This window comes from Microtus oregoni, unplaced genomic scaffold (assembly GCF_018167655.1).
Source record: "Microtus oregoni isolate MIOR12 unplaced genomic scaffold, Mior012 000045F_ref0000178, whole genome shotgun sequence".
In the NCBI taxonomy this organism is placed as follows: domain Eukaryota; kingdom Metazoa; phylum Chordata; class Mammalia; order Rodentia; family Cricetidae; genus Microtus; species Microtus oregoni.
The window spans coordinates 19297772-19316177 of NW_024543219.1; the positions used below are offsets into that span (position 1 = coordinate 19297772).

Below are 18406 nucleotides of genomic sequence, written 5' to 3' on the forward strand. Positions count from 1 at the left end.
TTGGATACACTGTGGTAATTCAATACATGTACATAATACATAATAATCAAATATAGTTACTAACATTTCCAGGCTCCTTAATTATTATTTCTGTGTGCTGAGAGCCCCCTTGCTTTTGGTAGTTTTAAAGTGTGTAGCTGCTGTAAACTATAGAGGCCCCATTGTGGTATTGGTAGCCTTAGAAACTCTCCCTCTGTGAGTAGTACCCATCCCCCTTTCCTGGCCTCTGTTCTATTCGCTTCTCTACTGGGATCAATATTTTTAGCCTCCATAAATTAGGAATGACATATCCTGTTTAAATTTCTGTGCCTGGAGGCTGGAGAGATGGCTCAGCAGTTAAGAGCACTGCCTGCTCTTCCAAAGGTCCTGAGTTCAATTCCCAGCAACCACATGGTGGCTCACAACCATCTGTGATGAGATCTGGTGCCCTCTTCTGGCCTGAGACATACACACAGACAGAATATTGTATACATAATAAATAAATATTTAAAAAAATAAATAAATTTCTGTGCCTGGCTTATTTCACTTAACATAGTGTCTTGCTCTATTTATGGTGCACAATGATAAAATTTCACTAGCTTTTTCGGAGGAATAAAATTCCCATTGTATATGCACAACTCATTTTTAATTCATTCCTCCACTGGCATCTTGGTTGGCTTTGTAATCTTGATTGTTATAAATAGCACTGAAAAAACATATATGTTTAAATATAATGTTTCATTTCCTTCGTATATATAACCAGAGTGTGGTCAGTAGATCAAGTGGGAATTCTATTTTGAATTTTTGTTTGTTTGAGATAGTCTACCTAACCTCAAATGCCCAATCCTCCTGCCTCAACTTCTTGAATACTGGAACTACAGACCTGTACCACCACACCCAACTTGTTTCATGTGTGTTAAGAACCTCCATATGGTTCCCAAATGGCTTTACTAATTTATACTCACTGACGGTGTGGGAGAGCTTCTCTTCCTCAGCATCATGCCAGCATCCTTCATTTTTTTTTTTTTTTGGTTTTTTCGAGACAGGGTTTCTCTGTGGTTTTTTTGGAGCCTATCCTGGAACTAGCTCTTGTAGACTAGGCTGGTCTCGAACTCACAGAGATCTGCCTGCCTCTGCCTCCCGAGTGCTAGGATTAAAGGCGTGCGCCACTACCGCCCGGCCAGCATCTCTCATTTTTCATCTTTTTTATGAGTCACTATGACCAGGGTGAGGTGATCGCTCATGGATTTAATTCTCATTCCCTTTGTGATCAGTAGCAGGACATCTTCACAGATTTGCTCACTGTTTGTGTATCTTCTGAGGAATGCCTACTCAGCTTGTTTGTCCCATTCCCTCCCCTTTATTTCTTTTCCATTTATCTGTTAGTGGTACTAAGGGTGAACCAAAGGCCTCTAGCATGCTAACCATGCACGTTAGCATGGTGTTAGATTCCCCAGCCCTCATTTACCCATTTTTGAAATCAGATTTTTTTTTTGTCTTAATCGACAATTTTGGTTTCCGTAAATGAGGGGGAATGTTTATCTTTCTGTTCCTGGCTTATTTCATTTAACATAGTGTCTTGTTCCATTCCTGTTGCCACACACGCCAGAACTTCATATTTTTATGGATGGGTAATAGTCCACTGTACATAAATACCATTATTTGCTTTTTTGTGGGGTAGGGAAAACAAGACAGGGTTTGTGTTGCTTTGTAGCCTGTCCTGGAACTTATTCTGTAGACCAGGCTGACCTCAAACTCACAGAGATCGCTTGTCTTTGCCTCCCAAGTGTTGGGATTAAAGGTGTGTATCACCATGGTCTGGTGATAACATATCTTCAATTCATTTTTTTTTTGTCTGTTGAATTAACTTTACTTTTATGCTGTGAGACAAGGTCTCACTGTGTAGTCCTAGATGGGATGGAATTTGATACCTAGACCAGGCTAGACTCAAACTCACAGAAAAATACTCCTGCTTCTGCATCCCAAGAGCTGGGATTAAAGGCCTGTGCCACCATGCCTGGCTTAACTTCATTTTTTGTTTTTTTGTTTTTCGAGACAGGGTTTCTCTGTGGCTTTGGAGCCTGTCCTGGAACTAGCTCTGGTAGACCAGGCTGGCCTCGAACTCACAGAGATCCGCCTGCCTCTGCCTCCCAAGTGCTGGGATTAAAGGCGTGCGCCACCACTGCCCGGCTTAACTTCATTTTTTAAGCTTGTTTCAAAGTTAATACTCTGAGGTTGGAAAGATGACACTGTTCTTACGGAGGACCTGGGTTTCGTTCCCAGAGCCCACTTGACAGCTTATAACTGTTTGCAACTCCAGTTCCAGAGAACCCAACACCTTCTTCTGTCTCTGCATGCACTACACACATAGGGTGCATATCCATGCAAACACTCATACTCATAGAATAGATATAAATTTGTTTGTTTCAAAGTTAATATTTCTCTTTTATTGCTACAGTAGATACCATTGTTATTAATCAGCCACTAATCTCCTCTAATAATAAAAGTGGTAATGGTTTTTTCTCATTCTTTCAGAGCTTCTATTTTCTGGTACTTGTCTTTGTGACTATACATATGGTGCCTATATATGTGTGTATATTAATTTATTTTTATCCAACTTGCATGAAATTATTGAAATTCCTATAGATGAGAATTTTTTCCCATTTCTCAAGACAGAGTTTCTCTGTATAGCTCTGGCTATCCTAGAATTCGCTCTGTAGACCAGGATGGCCTCAAACTTACTGAGATCCGCCTGCTTCTTCCTCCCAAGTGCTGGGACTAAAAGTATGCACCACCATCACCGCCTAGCTTGAGTCAAGGTCTTATGTAGTTTAGATTTGCTTTGGGCAAAATACAGCACTTGTTGGGGGAGGCTGCTTGTTCATTTCTCAGTCACCCAGACTCCCAAAATAATCATACAGAAATCTGTATTAATTGTACTATTGTTTGACCAATAGCTAACCATATTTCTGGCTAACTCTTATATCTTAAATTAACCCATTTCTATTAATCTGTGTATTGCCATGTGGCTGTAGCTTACCAGCAAGGTTCTAGTGTGTCTGTCTCCTGCAAGCAGCTACATGGCTTCTCTCTGACTCTGCCTACTCTCTCTCTCTCTCTCTCTCTCTCTCTCTGTGGAAACAAAGGAAGAACTTCTTTTCCAAAGCAAGAAACCCTTAGACCCAAATTTTGAAGTCAAGATACCGTTAAAATATATATATATATGTTGGTTTAGCTTAGCAGCCCATACAATGAAATTCCTCTCTGTACTTAGCTCCTTCACAGTCAAAAAATTCAAAAAAACACAATAATATTTATAATCCAGCCTCTGTGTATATTCAATCTTTATGTAGTTTATTTTTCTTTAATCTATGACTGTCCATACTCTGTCTCTTTAAAGACTTTGTTTTGTTTTTTTAAAACAATTACTTCTTTTTATGACTCTCTATACTCTTTTTCTTCTCTCTCCCAAGCCTATGTACATTTATCCAACATTTAGTGACCCATTTAGAAGTCTTTTCTGTCTGAATTTGTCTTTTTTGCATGCATATCTATAATTATTTTTTGATCAGGAATGCTTCTTTTTTTTTAATTCTAAGTGGGTATGTCGAGGACCAACTCATGGAGTCCTGCCTGCTTGTTCTGCCCAATCCAACATGGCAGAGGGATGTTCATTGCCTCTGAGAGTCACTCTCAGCACCCTAGATTCAGGGTCACAGCAGGTCTGTGTCACCATTAAGCAATTTGTAACATGCTGCTAACAGACCCCATTTAAATGCTCTGTACCCAGACCTCCTGAAAGACTTAGAGTCATTTCATGCCAGTGAACCAAGGAGTCTCCATCACACTTTTTAAATTAGCTTCACAATTTTACTGCTAAAGCTGAGTCAGGACACCTCTTAAAGGAGCCATGCATCTGCTTTCCAGCAACAAACAAAGCAAGAAGCTGCATTAAACTGTGTGTGTGTGTGTGTGTGTGTGTGTGTGTGTGTGTGTGTGTGTGTAGAATTCCTTTTCAAGCTCTCTCAGGTTTTTACATGAATTTAGTTGACCATGTTGGCACCAATTTGTTAGGGGAGGCTGCTTGTTCATTTCCCAGCCACCCAGACTTCCAAAATAATCACAAAAATCTGTATTAATTGCAATATTGTTTGGCCAACAGCTTAAGCATATTTCTGGCTAACTCTTAGATCTTAAATTAACCCATTTCTATTAATCTGTGTATCACCATGTGGCTGTGGTTTACCAGCAAGGTTCCAGTGCATCTGTCTCCTGCAGGCTGCTACATGGCTTCTCTCTGACTCTCTCTCTCTTTCTCTCTCTCTCTCTTTCTCTCTCCCCATAGATAGATAGAGATAGATAGATAGATAGATAGATAGATAGATAGATAGATAGATATCTTTCAGCCTGACTTTACTCTGTTAAGCCATTGGCCAAAAGTAGCTTCTTTATTAACCAATGGCAATAAAACATATCCACAGCATACATCACCTCCCACATCAAACACTGAAACTGGCTTGAACTCCGTTCTGCCACTACCTCCCAAGCGTTGGGATTACAGGCATGTACCATCACACAAAACTAAGATTTGTGGGGGCTTTCTTGTCTAGTGTTTGAGTGTGTGTATGTGTACACACATGCTCATGTGTGAGTGCAGGAGTGCACATGCCATGGTGTGTGTGTGTGTAGAAATCATAGAACAAACCCAAAAATGGAGTGTCAGTCTTCACTACTTACCTTGTTTGAAACTGGGTATTTCCTCACTCGGCTCTGCGTATGGGACCTCGAGCCTCAGGGAAGTCTTCTGTCTCCAGCTCCCATCTTCCCATAGGGGTGCTGGCATTACATATATGTGGGCTACCACATCTGGCTTTTGCATAGCTTCTAGGACCCAAACATGGTATCAGGCTAGTGGCAAGTACTTTACACAATGAGCCATCTCCCCTGACCAGACATACATTTTTTTCAATAATCTTGGAAAATCATGTTACTCTTATTTTAAATATTGCCTCTTTCCCTTTATTTCTATAATTCCTTTCAAATAATTAGAATAGATACATATTAAAGATTTTAATTCCAACTTTAATATATCTTAACTCCATGTACATTTTTCATCTTTCTATGTTTGCTATAATTTCCCAAACCTTTCACTTTAAAAATTCCACCTCCGATTATATCTGTTTGCTCTTTTGAGTTTTTCCTATGTAGTTAACTTAAATCTGTTTTTTAATTATTTATTTTATTGGGCTTTTGACTGCATGTACGTCTATGTGAGAGTGTCAGATCCCCTTGCACTGGAGTTATAGACAGTTGTGAGCTGCCGTGTGGGTGCTGGGAATTGAGCTCAGATCCTCTGGAAGAGCAGCCAGTGCTCATAACCACTGAGCCATCTCTCCACCCAGTTTCCTAGTGACCTTTATAATCTCTGCCTCCTTCTTATGTACAGAGATTCGAGTTGTGGGAATCTGAGGCTGCCCAGAGAAGCACTTATTCCCTGGTAAGAACGATTTTAATTTGTTCCTGGTCTCTGGAAATTCTGTCTCTTCTAGACTCTCCCACTGACTAAAGGGGATTTCAGCATTTTCCCTAACACTGATACTCTGAAGCTGACTGATCTTTAAATCCTTAGTCATTATATAGATATTTAAAATCCCTTTGTTCTTTTTCCAGTGTTCATTCTTTGAGCTAAGATCTGTAAGTACCTACTTTGTGCCAAGAATGGTGCTAAGAAACTGATAGAAAATAAGTGTTCTGGCCCCCAAGACTGGGCAAGGAAACCAGACACTCAAGCGGGACACGGCACTTCAGAGTCAGTCTTGCTGTGATGGAGTAAGCTATGCCATACAGAAGCACACGGAGCCAGCACAACCTAGTACTATGACTGTCTTTCAGTTGTCAACGTTCATTTAAAGGAAAGGAGTCCCACAAAGGAAACCCCGAGCTGACTCCCTACCTCAGGAGGCGTTACAGAAACCGCCTGCTATTGTTCAAGTTCATTCTGTTACTGGGACATTTCTGTCTCTATTTCTAGACCCCATCCCAAGCCCACGTTACTTAGTAAATCAGTAATTCCAAGCACATGCAGCCACCTCCTGGAGAGATGCTCTGGGAAATTCCTATCTCATCGTATTTTCACTGGTATTTTAGTTGCAAGCCCATCCATCCCATAATTCTGGTGCTCTAAACAACCGTTGATACATAGAAAGAGGCCTCAAATGGTGGATTGTGGGTTGAATAATGCAATAGCTTGCAGTCCTGATATCCAGTACTTCAGAATGTGACCTTATGTCAAAATAGGGTCATTGTAAATGTTAAAAAGAAGCAAGCAGGAAGAGGAGACTCCCTCACCCCCACAATCCAGAAGAAGGAAAGGAAATCTGGACACAGTGTAAACCAAAGGAAAGGGCAATGCATGCAAAGAGGATGCTAGCCCACAAGCTGGGGGGTGCCATTGCCCAAAACTCCAAGCTGAGGGAGAGGCCAGGAGCAGACAATTCCCCCAGGACACCATGCTGAGACTATGATTCTGGCACTGGTCCCAGTAACTCTGAGTCACTAGGTTTCTGTTACCTCTGAAACACATGGACCCAAATGCGCCACGTTTTGCTCAACCTGGAGGCAGCTGGACTCATCCAGCACTTCTCCCTCTGGCTCCATCATGCACTACAGAGACTCCCAGTGTATATGTCTAACATCTGGCTCAAGCCACTCAAGCAGCTGGGCCATTTGAGCATCTCTGAGACCCTGTGCCTGTGCCCATGGAGGCTTTGGGGAGATGGAACAAGTTCCAGGAGAATCCAGGAGAAGCTCTGTCCTTTCCTAGTACAGCCTAGAGACTCACAGCCTCTCAAATGCTGTCCTAGATGGTTGACCAGAGACCAAGCTGGGGACACAGAATGCTCCAAGGTTCAAGACTATCACAATAGCTGGGTTGGGACCTCTGACTGGGAAGCTAGAAGATCTAAGACAGCAAAGCCTGCCTGCCTGCCTGGAACCTGGGATACAGAGGGTGGGAACCGAGTGAGCAGGGCCAGCAGGCTCCGAGGAAGTAATGGCTTCCCTTGCCCTGACTGAGCCTCCTGGCTACTATGGGGAAAACCAAGGAAAACCACCCGCTCTGTCTTTTAGCCACCAGCATAGTCCTGACGAGTTCCTGCTCCAAGCAGCAGCTGCGGGTACTAGCATTGTGCTGGACCAGGGCACAGATGACCCCCAAGCGGAAGTCAGCCACGGCCTACCTCTGCCTCTGGCCAAAGCTGGCACAGAGGCAACATGAGGGTCCTGCCCTGGACGTTCCTTTCACCCTGAGTCAAAAGTCCTGTGCCCTTACCTTGCCCCAGGTCTCTCAGAGAAGGGTCCCCACACAAGTGCACCAATATCCTCTGGTTCACACGTTAACACAGCTATTCAACCCCCAGCTGTGGCTCCCCAGTTCCCTGCCGTAGGAAGTCTTTTCCCTCCCTAGTCTCCACTTTGAGGACAAAGCGGAGCAGTAGAATCCTCTAGGGCTTCCGGATGCCCAGGGGCACACCTAGGAAGAGTCCTGTGAGCATGTGTGCCAGGGTTGGGCAGAATCAGAGAACACTTCCTGCCCTTCAGGGCACACCCCAGGACTCTGGAGCCTGAAGGGACCCTGAAAGCCTCCTCTCACCACCATACAGATGGGAAACTGAGGCCCATAGGGACAGGACTTCCTGACACATAGCAGAGCCAAAGCCAAGCTTCGTGGGCTCTGAGCTCCTCTTCGTGGTCTGTTGGAGTCCTTAGCTGGCAGGGGTCAGGTCAGGAAAAGTGTCTTTGTGCAATCTGTCCCCACAGACAGCGCCCCAGGCAGGAGGCAGAGAGGAAAGGAAAGAGGTTAAAGCTGAGGGGAGGGTGGGCCAGAGGGAGGCTCAGAGCTGCAGAACCACGCAATGTTCAATGTTCACGTTTCTCTAGGCTGGGGAACCCTCCACTCAGCCATCCAACCCTTCCTCAGTCACCTTGTGTCCAGACTGAGAGGAGAGGCCCCGCCTCCCTGCCTGCCCTCCCGCTGCCTACCTGCCCTCCCCGCCTACCTGCCTGCCAGGGGAGTGCTTGTCTTCAGAGAGGGACAGCAACCCTCCACAACTAGAGACAGGTAAGCACTAAGTTAGCAGGAAAGGAAGCAGGTCTCCTCCCCAGGAGCTCAGAGCCACCCCAAATCCCCAGCACAGAACAGGGACAAGACTACAAAGCCTCAACCTGGATTCAGAGAAGCAAGGCATGCAGGAGGGGCTGGGTGTCCCCACCCATCTCTGCTGTTCTGTCTGGCTCTACTCCCCATTACAGGTCCCACCAGGTCTCCCCACCCCTGACCACTTCCCTCAGCAGTAGGAGAACCAGTGAGACCCAAATGGGCTTTCTACTCTACCAGGCCGAGTTCCCTAGGGAGGGCTGGGGCAACAGCTTCTTGATGTTAGGACAGCCTGCCCGCCCGCCTGCCCAGTGGGCCTGGGAGTCAGGATTTCTAGACTGTAAGTACTGAGACCACACTGGCGTGTCAGTAAATTCATTATCCCATTACACAGGCTTGAATTATTCAGTGCGCAGGAGGCCGCCTCAGCAGTGCAGCAAGCACAGCTGATGCAGGCGTTAGTGGGATGGATGGAGCCAGTGCCTGGCGTGCTGGTGCCACCCTGATGGGTCTGGGACTAGAAAGCACTAGAGATCTGAGCCGTGGTCCTGGGTGTTCCCAGAGGCTGGGAAGTCTACCGAGAGGTCCTCCCTGCTGAGGGCTCCACTTAGCATCTCTCTGGGGCCCTACCTGTTTGGCCCTTCCCCAGCTGTGGGACCTCCGGTCAGTGGTTGACCTCTGAGTCTTCACTGTGGTAACTGTGCCCAGTAACCACCATCCTTTCTGTCAACTTTAAAGTTACAACTGCTTTTTCATAATTACAAAAATGAAAGGTATCTGTTGACACAAGAGTGTCACAAATGCGACTGTTGTCCAAAGAATAAACGTAGAAGTCTGTGGGGAACCTCAGGACACTGTTTGGGAATGAGTCCGGTTCCATCCCTTCCTCCCTCCTGATCATCTGATACGGCTGGGGCTCAAGCAGCTCTCTTGCCCAAAGAGAAGTCATATGATGAGGAAGGAGTTTCCTGCAGGCTAGTATGACTCTCAGACACTGTAAATCCTGAAACCAGAGCACATGGGTTCAAATCTCTACCACTCAGAAGCTGCGCCGTGTGGGGCGAGTTGCTTTAGTCCTCGATGAGATGGGGATGAAATGGCTGGCACCTGGCGCACTATTGATGTGAGGATTAAAGAGCCCACAGGAAATCCTAAGGAGTGACCCGGACTCAGAAAGGCTGATCTAAGTATTAACTGCTATTATCCCGTTTACACTCCGGGCAGGATTCCCTGTACGGCTCTGGAATTCCTTACCAGGTGCCTGCTCTCGGCAGCAAAAACCAGGGATGCTGCAAGTTCCAGCTAGGGCAAAAGCTTTCTCTACAAGGAAGATGGAAAAATAAAGGGTCTAGCTGGACATGGTGACTACTCTATCAAGCACGGGCGCACTCTTCAGCCAATCAGATACTGTTCCAGCAAACAGGGCCGACCAGCATGGTGTCGATCCCGGAGAAAGGCAATATGACTCCTACTACCTTGGCGGTGGTTGTGGCGGAGTCTCACCGAGACAGGAGGGCTGTGGTAGGAGCTAGGTTTTAGTAAGAACAATCTTAAGATAGGACAAGTGGGCCGGGTGGTGGTGGCACACACCTATAATCTCAGCACTGGGGAGGCAGAGGCCGGCGGATCTCAGTGAGTTCGAGGCCAGCCTGTTCTACAAAGCGAGTTCCAGGATAGCCAGGACTGTAACAGGCCTGTTACACAGAGAAACTCTGTCTTGGGGAAGAGAAATAGAAGAGGTGATAGGACTTCCCGGCTGAGCCTCTGGACCACTCCAAGCTCTGTTGAGATAATCATGGTTTGTTGTAAAGTCAAAACTGAGGTGGGCCACAAGGTGGCGCTGTGGCTTGTCATCAACAGACCCTGAGAAGCACACTGTCCTGTCTGAATCCCTTTATTGGAGGGTGGAGGCAGGAGGCGGCCGGCCTCCTTATAACCATTCCAGGAGATTGTGGATTGTGGCAGGCAGAATTTTGCCCCCAAGGCCTCTATCATCAACGTTACTCTTTTGGTAACGACCTGGCAAAGGGGACCTTGCAGATGAAGTTCCTAGCCAGCTTACCTGAAAACAGTGAGAACGTGAAGTCTCCACGTGAGCTCCTGGATGCCAAGAACGAAGGCAGAGAGACCAGAAGCACCAGAGGATTCCAGACGTCATGTCTGGCCTCTGAGATGTGGGACTCTCAAAAGAATGAAGTGCACTGTGCTGACAACTTCTACCCCTCACCCCCACCACACACACACAACCTTGAGAGAAAGCAGTTGCCCAGTCCTGGCCTGGCAGAGTTGCCTTCCCTCACTGATGCACAACTGTGCACTAGTATTTTTAAAATAAAAAAAAATGTGTGGACATTCAAGATAGAGCAATAGAAAACTAAGACAGAACAATCCTGTACAATAAAAGAACTTCTGGAGGCATCACAATCCCTGACTTCAAACTCTACTACAGAGCTACAGTACTGAAAACAGCCTGGTATTGGCATAAGAACAGACAGGAGGACCAATAGAACCAAATAGAAGACCCAGATATCAATCCACACATCTTTGAGCACCTGATTTTTTTACAAAGAAGCTACCAAAAAAAAGTCAAATGGAAAAAAGAAAGCACATTTAACAAGTGGTGCTGGCATAACTGGATATCAACATGTAGTAGAATTGAAAATAGACCCATATCTATCACCATGTACAAAACTCAACTCCAAATGGATCAAAGACCTCAACATAAAGCCAGCCACACTGAACCTTATAGAAGAGAAGGTGGGAAGTACACTTGAACCCATTGGTGCAGGAGACCACTTCCTAAATAGAACCCCAGCAGCACAGACACTGAGAAAAACAATAAATGGGACTTCCTGAAACTGAAAAGCTTCTGTAAAGCAAAGAACACGGTCAAAAGAACTCAAGAAATTGGACACCAAAAGAACACATAATCCGCCGGGCGGTGGTGGTGCACACCTTTAATCCCAGCACTCGGGAGGCAGAGGCAGGCGGATCTCTGCGAGTTCGAGACCAGCCTCGTCTACAAGAGCTAGTTCCAGGACAGGCTCCAAAACCACAGAGAAACCCTGTCTCGAAAAACCACACACAAAAAAAAAATTTGCATCTTCACACAGTTTTCTTGGGGGCTGGAGAGATGGCTCAGTGGTTAAGAGCATTGCCTGCTCTTCCAAAGGTCCTGAGTTTAATTCCCGGCAACCACATGGTGGCTCACAACCATCTGGAATGAGGTCTGGTGCCCTCTTCTGGCCTGCAGACATACACATAGACAGAATATTGTATACATAATAAATAAATAAATATTTTAAAAAAAAAGAACACATAATCCAATTTAAAAAAAAAAAAAGGAATACAGACCTAAACAGAGAACTCTCAACAGAGGAATCTAAAATGGCTGAAAGACACTTAAGGAAATGCTCAACATGCTTAGTTATCAGAGAAATGCAAATCAAAACAACTCTGAGATTCCATCTTAAACCTGAAAGAATGGCCAAGATCAAAAACACCGATGACAACTTAGGCTGGAGAAGTTGTGGGGAAAAGGGAACACTTCTGCATTGCTGGTGGGAATGCAAGCTGGTACAGCCCCTTTGGATGTCAGTGTGGTGATTTCTCAGAAAATTAGGAAACAACCTTCCTCAAGACCAAATAACACCACTTTTGGGCATATATCTAAAGGATGCTCAATCATGCCACAAAGACAGGTGCTCAACTATGTTCAGAGCAGCATTGTTTGTCATAGCCAGAATCTGGAAACAACCTAAATGCCCCTCGATCAAAGAAGGGATAAGGAAAATGTGGTACATTTATACAATGGAGTACTACACAACAGAAAAAATAACGACATCTTGAATTTTGCAGGAAAATGGATGGAGCTAGAAAACATTATTTTGAGTGAGGTAACCCAGACACAGAAAGACAATTATCACATGTACTCACTCATAGGTGCTTTTTAAACATAAAGCAAAGAAAGCCAGCCTACAAACCACAATCCCAGAGAACTTAGACAACAATGAGGACACTAAGAGAGACTTACATAGATCTAATCTACATGGGAAGTAGAAAATAAAAAAAGACAAGATCTCCTGAGTAAATTGGGAGCATGGGGATCTTGGGGGAGGATTGGATGGGGGAGAGGAGAGGCAGGGAGGGGAGCAGAGAAAATGTAGAGCTCAGTAAATATCATAGAAAAAAAGAAATAAAAGAAAAGAAAAAAACCAAAAGAGAGAAAGAAACCAGCATGGCATTGGCCCCTATAATTCTGGCAATTGGGAGGCTAAGGTAGGAAGACTAGACATTAAGACTAACCTGGGATATATAGGGAGAGGCCATCTTGAAAGGGGGTTAGAAAGATGGTTTAGCCGGGCAGTGATGGTGGCACACGCCTTTAATCCTAGCACTCTGGCAGAGGCAGGCAGATCTCTGTGAGTTCAAAGCCAGCCTGGTCTACAGAGTGAGTTCCAGGACAGGCTCCAAAGCTACAGAGAAACCCTGTCTCGAAAAAACAAAACAAAAAAAACAAAAACAAACAAGAAAGAGAGAAAGAAATATGGTTTATTTGGCTCATAATTTCAGTTTTGGCTTCATAGTCATCCAGCCAGTTACTGTGTGGATATGGAGGCCCAGTACCTCATGGTGGCAGGGGGAGTTGCCACAAGGCTCTTGGTTTCATGAAGAATGGGAAGCAGTTATAAAGGAAAGATGGTGTCTCAATATTCCCTTCACGGTCACCCCCTGCAATGACCCTGCTTCCTCTAACTAGGCTGCTCCACTCCCAATACCCCACACAGCAGCCACCAAACCTCTAAGATCCAAAACAGAACGATCCTGTTTCATCCACCTGAGCTTCCGACCTCACCCGGAGTGAGATCAGCAGAGCATGCCACACTTGAACCCTCGTTCGCCTAACCCTAGAGCCCTGTTGTTGCTTCCTCGTCTGGCCTCTCAAATGAGGAAACTGGGGCGTTTTGACCGTTGCCAGCAAGCACAGAAGTTACCCAATCTATGGGTCCCGTACCCGGCACCCTGCCCCAGCCAGTTTGAAGGACCCAGAAACCCCGGCTTTGTGGTCTCTTTGCCTCAACCCATTCACTTGAGTTGCCTTTAGAGTCCTCAAAGTCTCAGCCTGGCCTCCCAAAACCTCAGTTAAGAGGTGCTGCCTTCCCTGAGTCTAGCAGAGGTGACCCAGACGTGATGGGGTCAGACTGCAAGTTTCTCTCTATGAGAGACAGGGACTAGAAAGCACTGGAAGTCTATCCAAAGGTGTCTCGAAAGCCCAGGAGAAGGAGAAGCTAACCAAATATGGAATAGACCCCACAGGGCCCAAAGGGAAGAAGAGGGTTCCTGGGGGGCCACACAGGGATGGGCAGATGGTCGCAGAGGCCCACTCCACCCTGAGGGATCCACTTCACGTCCTCACATCGCCGCTCGATTCCAGGAATGAATAGGAGCCGGTGATCCGGATCAGACGCAGTTGCGGGCTCACCGACTGTTTAAAACACCAAGCCCAGAGGTTTGCAAGCATCAAACCAAGACCCAGACACCCTGGCCACACCCGGCTCTCTTTCTGAGCGGTTGTAGTGTCCTCTGGCAGAAGGGGAGCACTATGGTGACACAGGCCCCAGGGAACCGTCCCCTGACCTGCCTCACCTGCCTGGCTCCTGGAGACATGCAAGTTTCCAGCGCTTCAGCTCAATTTAATCTTCAGTCTTCTTGTGCTCAGGCCTGCCTAGTCCCAGGGCTGGGGGTGGGGCTCTGAAGAGAGATCAAGCCTGTGGTGTTAGCAGGGCTGGAAGAAAGAGAAGGCGGGAGGCATCAGGCCAAAACTCAGAGGTCTCTCCCAGCCCTGTGTCTATGAACAGCTGTGACCCAGTTTGGCTAAGAATGTCCATTTATCTGCATGGACCCAGTTCTACCGACAAGGCCCGGCAGCAGAGCCAGAGGTGACACTCGTTCCCTTCCTTGTGAGTGAAGGTACTGACACTGCAATGGAAGAGACAAGAGATGAGGGGCAAAGGGGGAGGGAGGTGGAAAAATTAAATTTTGCGTGATCAGCAAGGTTTCAAACAATCGCTCGCCAACTGAAGTGGGTGCCACGTGTATAAGTCATTCTGTTTTATAGACCATTAGGGTCTCCAGAGAGAATCTGCATAGAGACCAGTGCTTTCTGTTGAAATTAAAATGTCAGAGAAAAAGAAATAGAACAAAACAGGGACTCTGCAATTAATTACCAGGCCATAAAAATTCAATAATCAGGAGGCAGAGCGTCCGCAGGCCCAGAGGTATCAGAGCCAACGCAACAAGAATGGAAGGCATTAATCTTTTCAAATTAGTTTTTTAATTTGACGGGGATATATGGTGACATGGCTCCCTCCTCGCCTGCATCCCTCCCCCCACCGCTCCTGCCTGAAGCCAGGGTGGGGAAGAAGGCTATGGTGTGCACTGGAAACCTGTGGGCCACGAGGATCCCCAGTGGGAGAGAGGCACCCTGTGCCGTAGGCGGGCTGGAGGCACCTGTGGGCCACGAGGATCCCCAGTGGGAGAGAGGCACCCTGTGCCGTACGCGGGCTGGAGGCACCTGTGGGCCACGAGGATCCCCAGTGTGAGAGAGGCACCCAGTGTGCGTCCCAGAGAAGTAATGAAGGTGGGAATTTAGGAGAGAAGGCAGCTGGACAATGAGGTGGCCACTTCAGGGCTTCCCTTTCCTCCTCTGGAAAATGGAAACAATGCGGTAACTGCTCAAGGGATGCCGGGTGTACAGCGTCTGGTACCCAGTAGGTGCTCAGTAAAGGCTTCCGTTGTCCCTGTTTTTACCACTGTCCACTGAGTGGGACTACCTCATCATTCCGAAAGCATACAGTGTCTGCTGTGTGCTCTATGCTAAGGAACTTCCCCTTCCACGGTCCTTACCTGGAGAACATGGCTCAAACTTAGAGATATTTTCAGGATCAAACGGGATGTTCAGAGAAATGAGGACAAAGAGTTTGTCCTAGGGGTGGGTTTCGGGAGCAGCTGGGAAAGCTCACCACGCGCCTAAAGAAAGCTCTGTACCAGGCAGACGCCGATAGGTCAAGAAGCCAATCTACCCTAATTGAAAATGGAGGCAATGCTCCCTGGCCCGGAACCCCTGCCCTTACCTCCTGCGGCCGGCCCAGGATTCCAGCCACTCAGCTCCACTGGGGCCCCTCGCCCATCCTGCACCAGTTTGCCTGCCTTCGGAGGGTCTCCGAGCCTGGCCAGTGTTGTTAAGAAACGGGCTTCCATGGCAAGCGCCTCAGGGACCCTGCGGATTGCAGCAAGTCTTTTAAAGATAGCGCTGATAGCCTATAAGGCTTGTGCCTGTGCTTTTGCTCACAACCCCATCCAGCGCTGTGTCAGGTGAGGACCAGTCATGATTTCAGGAGGTAGAAAAGGAGCTAGTAACACTAGGGCCTGTCCGGTTGTCTCCAAGCCCAAACCACAGGGGCCTTTCCTTCCATCAGAGCTCAGCATACAGTAGGTATGCAATAAATGCCTAGGGAGTACTGGTCTGGTAGAATAGCTCTGCAAGGGGAACTCAGACGCCTCCTGCCAAGATGGCCTCTGCGACCAGTGGCTACCACTGTTGAACACCTACTGTGTGTGAGAAATCTGACGCCTTTCATGGTAAGACTGTAACCCCTGCTTTACAAAAAGGAAACTGAGACTCAGAAAGACGGATAGGCACAAAATTCTACACCCAGCATCCCAGTCTTAGAACCCACTAACTCCCTCCCACCCCCAGGTCTCCAAATCAGGTCCTTGGTTCCCTTAACTTGGGTACCTCTCCAGGAAGGGTCCCTCAAGTCTCTCTAAACTTCTCCATTGGACACACGGTCGTTTTAACCACCCCGGGGACATATGCTCATATATTTCTTGGGAGCCTCAGCAACTATGGCAGCCAGGAGGGGGCGATTACACAGCAGACCCCGTTAAGAACCCCAGGCTCAGAGCTTGCTCTCTGGCCAGACGCAGTTCTGCATAAGGCCACCGGGTGGCGCGCAGTTCTCCCAGCCCGACCTTGCAATACGGCGAGGTGTCACCAGATGGTGCCCGAAGGCTGCGGCTCTTCCGGCAGGCCTGGACAAGGTGGAGCCCAGGCTCGATACAGTCCCATCCCCGCTACTCCAGCACACGTGATCACCTCACCGCCGCCTGCTACCGCACCATGGCCCAGTCACTGCCTCGGCTATCTGTTCCGGCGGTGCTGGCCCTGGGCTCGGCCGCCCTGGGCGCCGCCTTCGCCACTGGTCTGTTGCTGGGTGAGCTGCGGCAGTCCCGGGAATGGGAGGGCGCGGAGTAGAGCCCTAGAACCCTGTTAAAACCCCAGGCCCTGATCTGGCACCCTTTCCCGGGCAGGGAGACGGTGGCCTTCGTGGGGATCCAGACAACAGCGCCTGTTGCCCCCCGAGGACAGTCCCCTGTGGCAGTATCTGCTGAGCCGCTCCATGCGGGAGCACCCGGCGCTGCGGAGCCTGCGACTGGTCAGTAGGAATGGGGGACCAGAGCAGGCGCCTCATTTCCTAGCGTGGTGGATCTCACGTGGCTGTGTGACCTTGGGTTGGGCAGGGAACCCTGGGCTTCCGGGTTCCCTGAGACCTGTCCCCTCTTGGCCACACCTGCCACCGCGCCCCTGCAGGATTCAAAAATCTGTGCGGGGGCGGGTGATTGGCAAGAACGGTACCACCCTCTCCCCACACACAGCTGACCCTGAAGCAGCCGCAGGGGGATTCCATGATGACCTGCGAGCAGGCCCAGCTTCTGGCCAACCTGGCGCGGCTCATCAAGGCCAAGAAAGCTCTGGACCTGGGTAGGGACGCACAGCCAAGGTCGCTGGGAACCCGGCTCACAGGTCCCGCCCCGCATCCTGGACTGAGCCTGTAAGTGTACCGGTCCACAGGTACTTTCACGGGCTACTCCGCCCTGGCGCTAGCCCTGGCGCTTCCCGAGGCTGGCCGCGTGGTGACCTGCGAGGTGGACACGGAGCCCCCGGAGCTGGGGCGGCCCCTGTGGAAGCAGGTGAGAGTCCCACACTTGCGGCTGCGCGTGCTCGGGGATTCGGGGGCGTGCCGGTCTGATCGGCCTCCTTCCGCAGGCCGAAGCGGAGCACAAGATCGACCTTCGGCTGCAGCCCGCCCTGCAGACTTTAGGTAAGCACCGGCGCGGGGGGGGGGGGGGGGGGCGCATCTGCACTGTCCAACCTGGGGGACCAAGCTTGGAGACCCTGAACCTTGGGCAGGGGCTTCCTTCCACCGGAACCGCAGCTCAGCTGCACCTGCTCTGTCCCTCAAGATGAGCTCCTGGCGGCGGGAGAGGCCGGAACCTTCGATGTAGCGGTGGTGGATGCGGACAAGGAGAACTGCACCGCCTACTACGAACGCTGCTTGCAGCTGCTACGCCCTGGAGGAGTGCTCGCTGTGCTCAGAGTAAGGACTAGCTGAAGCTAGACGGCTCCCTCTCAGGGCTCTGTTCCCGCTGCTATCGGCTCCTCCCAACACCGTAGGCACCGCCCCCCGCCCCCCCACTCCCGATGGCCCGCCCCTCCCTCCACAGGTCCTGTGGCGCGGAGAGGTGCTGCATCCTAAACCCAAGGACAAGGCTGCTGAGTGCGTGCGGAACCTGAATGAGCGCATCCTGCGAGACACCAGGGTCTACATCAGCCTCCTGCCCCTGGGTGACGGGCTCTCCTTGGTCTTCAAGATCTAAAGAGAACCCCAGCCAGTGACCCTAGTTTTAAACCTGACAATAAAAGGACTAGGACACACCATTTTCTGAGCATCCCTATCTGCCGTTTATTAGGTGGTGGTCCCTACAGGAAGTCAGCTTTTCCAGCAAAGCAGTCTCCCTAGAACCAAGGCTTGTGGCCCTATCTGATAGAATAATCTTTTTTTTTTTTTTTTTTTTTTGGTTTTTCGAGACAGGGTTTCTCTACAGCTTGGTGCCTGTCCAGGAACTAGCTCTTCAACTCCCAGAGATCCGCCTACCTCTGCCTCCCGAGTGCTGGGATTAAAGGCGTGCGCCACCACCGCCCGGCCTGATAGAATAATCTTAATAAAAAGTGTGACAGCTGCATGTATTAAAGTCACAACAGGTTATGAGGGCTAGACATCAGAGATGTCTCCTGCCTCCCACCCACAGGCTCCTGGAGACACCACACCTGGGGCCTGACAAGATAGATCCCTGCAAGAGAGCAGCCTGGTTCTGGGTGCTTTTGTAGCAAAGACAGATCCGCTGACAGTCTACGCATGGTTTCACAGG

The 18406-nt window shown here is 48.7% G+C and overlaps 1 protein-coding gene across 1 annotated transcript; it reads left to right on the plus strand.

Annotated features, from left to right (window-relative positions):
- The first annotated feature begins 16269 nt into the window (after positions 1-16269).
- On the plus strand, positions 16270-17915 carry Comtd1 (catechol-O-methyltransferase domain containing 1). Its single transcript, XM_041634158.1, has 7 exons — positions 16270-16410; positions 16508-16632; positions 16853-16958; positions 17049-17167; positions 17244-17298; positions 17441-17574; positions 17702-17915. The coding sequence occupies exons 1-7, from the start codon at positions 16317-16319 to the stop codon at positions 17852-17854; spliced, it is 786 nt and encodes a 261-aa protein (XP_041490092.1). The 5' UTR covers positions 16270-16316; the 3' UTR covers positions 17855-17915.
- Positions 17916-18406: the final 491 nt, after the last annotated feature.

Bases quoted from the DNA above. Each gene is read 5' to 3' on its own strand.
- Comtd1 (XM_041634158.1), top strand. From the start codon at position 16,317: ATGGCCCAGTCACTGCCTCGGCTATCTGTTCCGGCGGTGCTGGCCCTG. The intron at 16,411-16,507 runs GTGAGCTGCGGC...TTTCCCGGGCAG, and splicing joins CGCCACTGGTCTGTTGCTGG to GGAGACGGTGGCCTTCGTGG. The intron at 17,168-17,243 runs GTGAGAGTCCCA...CTCCTTCCGCAG, and splicing joins GGCGGCCCCTGTGGAAGCAG to GCCGAAGCGGAGCACAAGAT.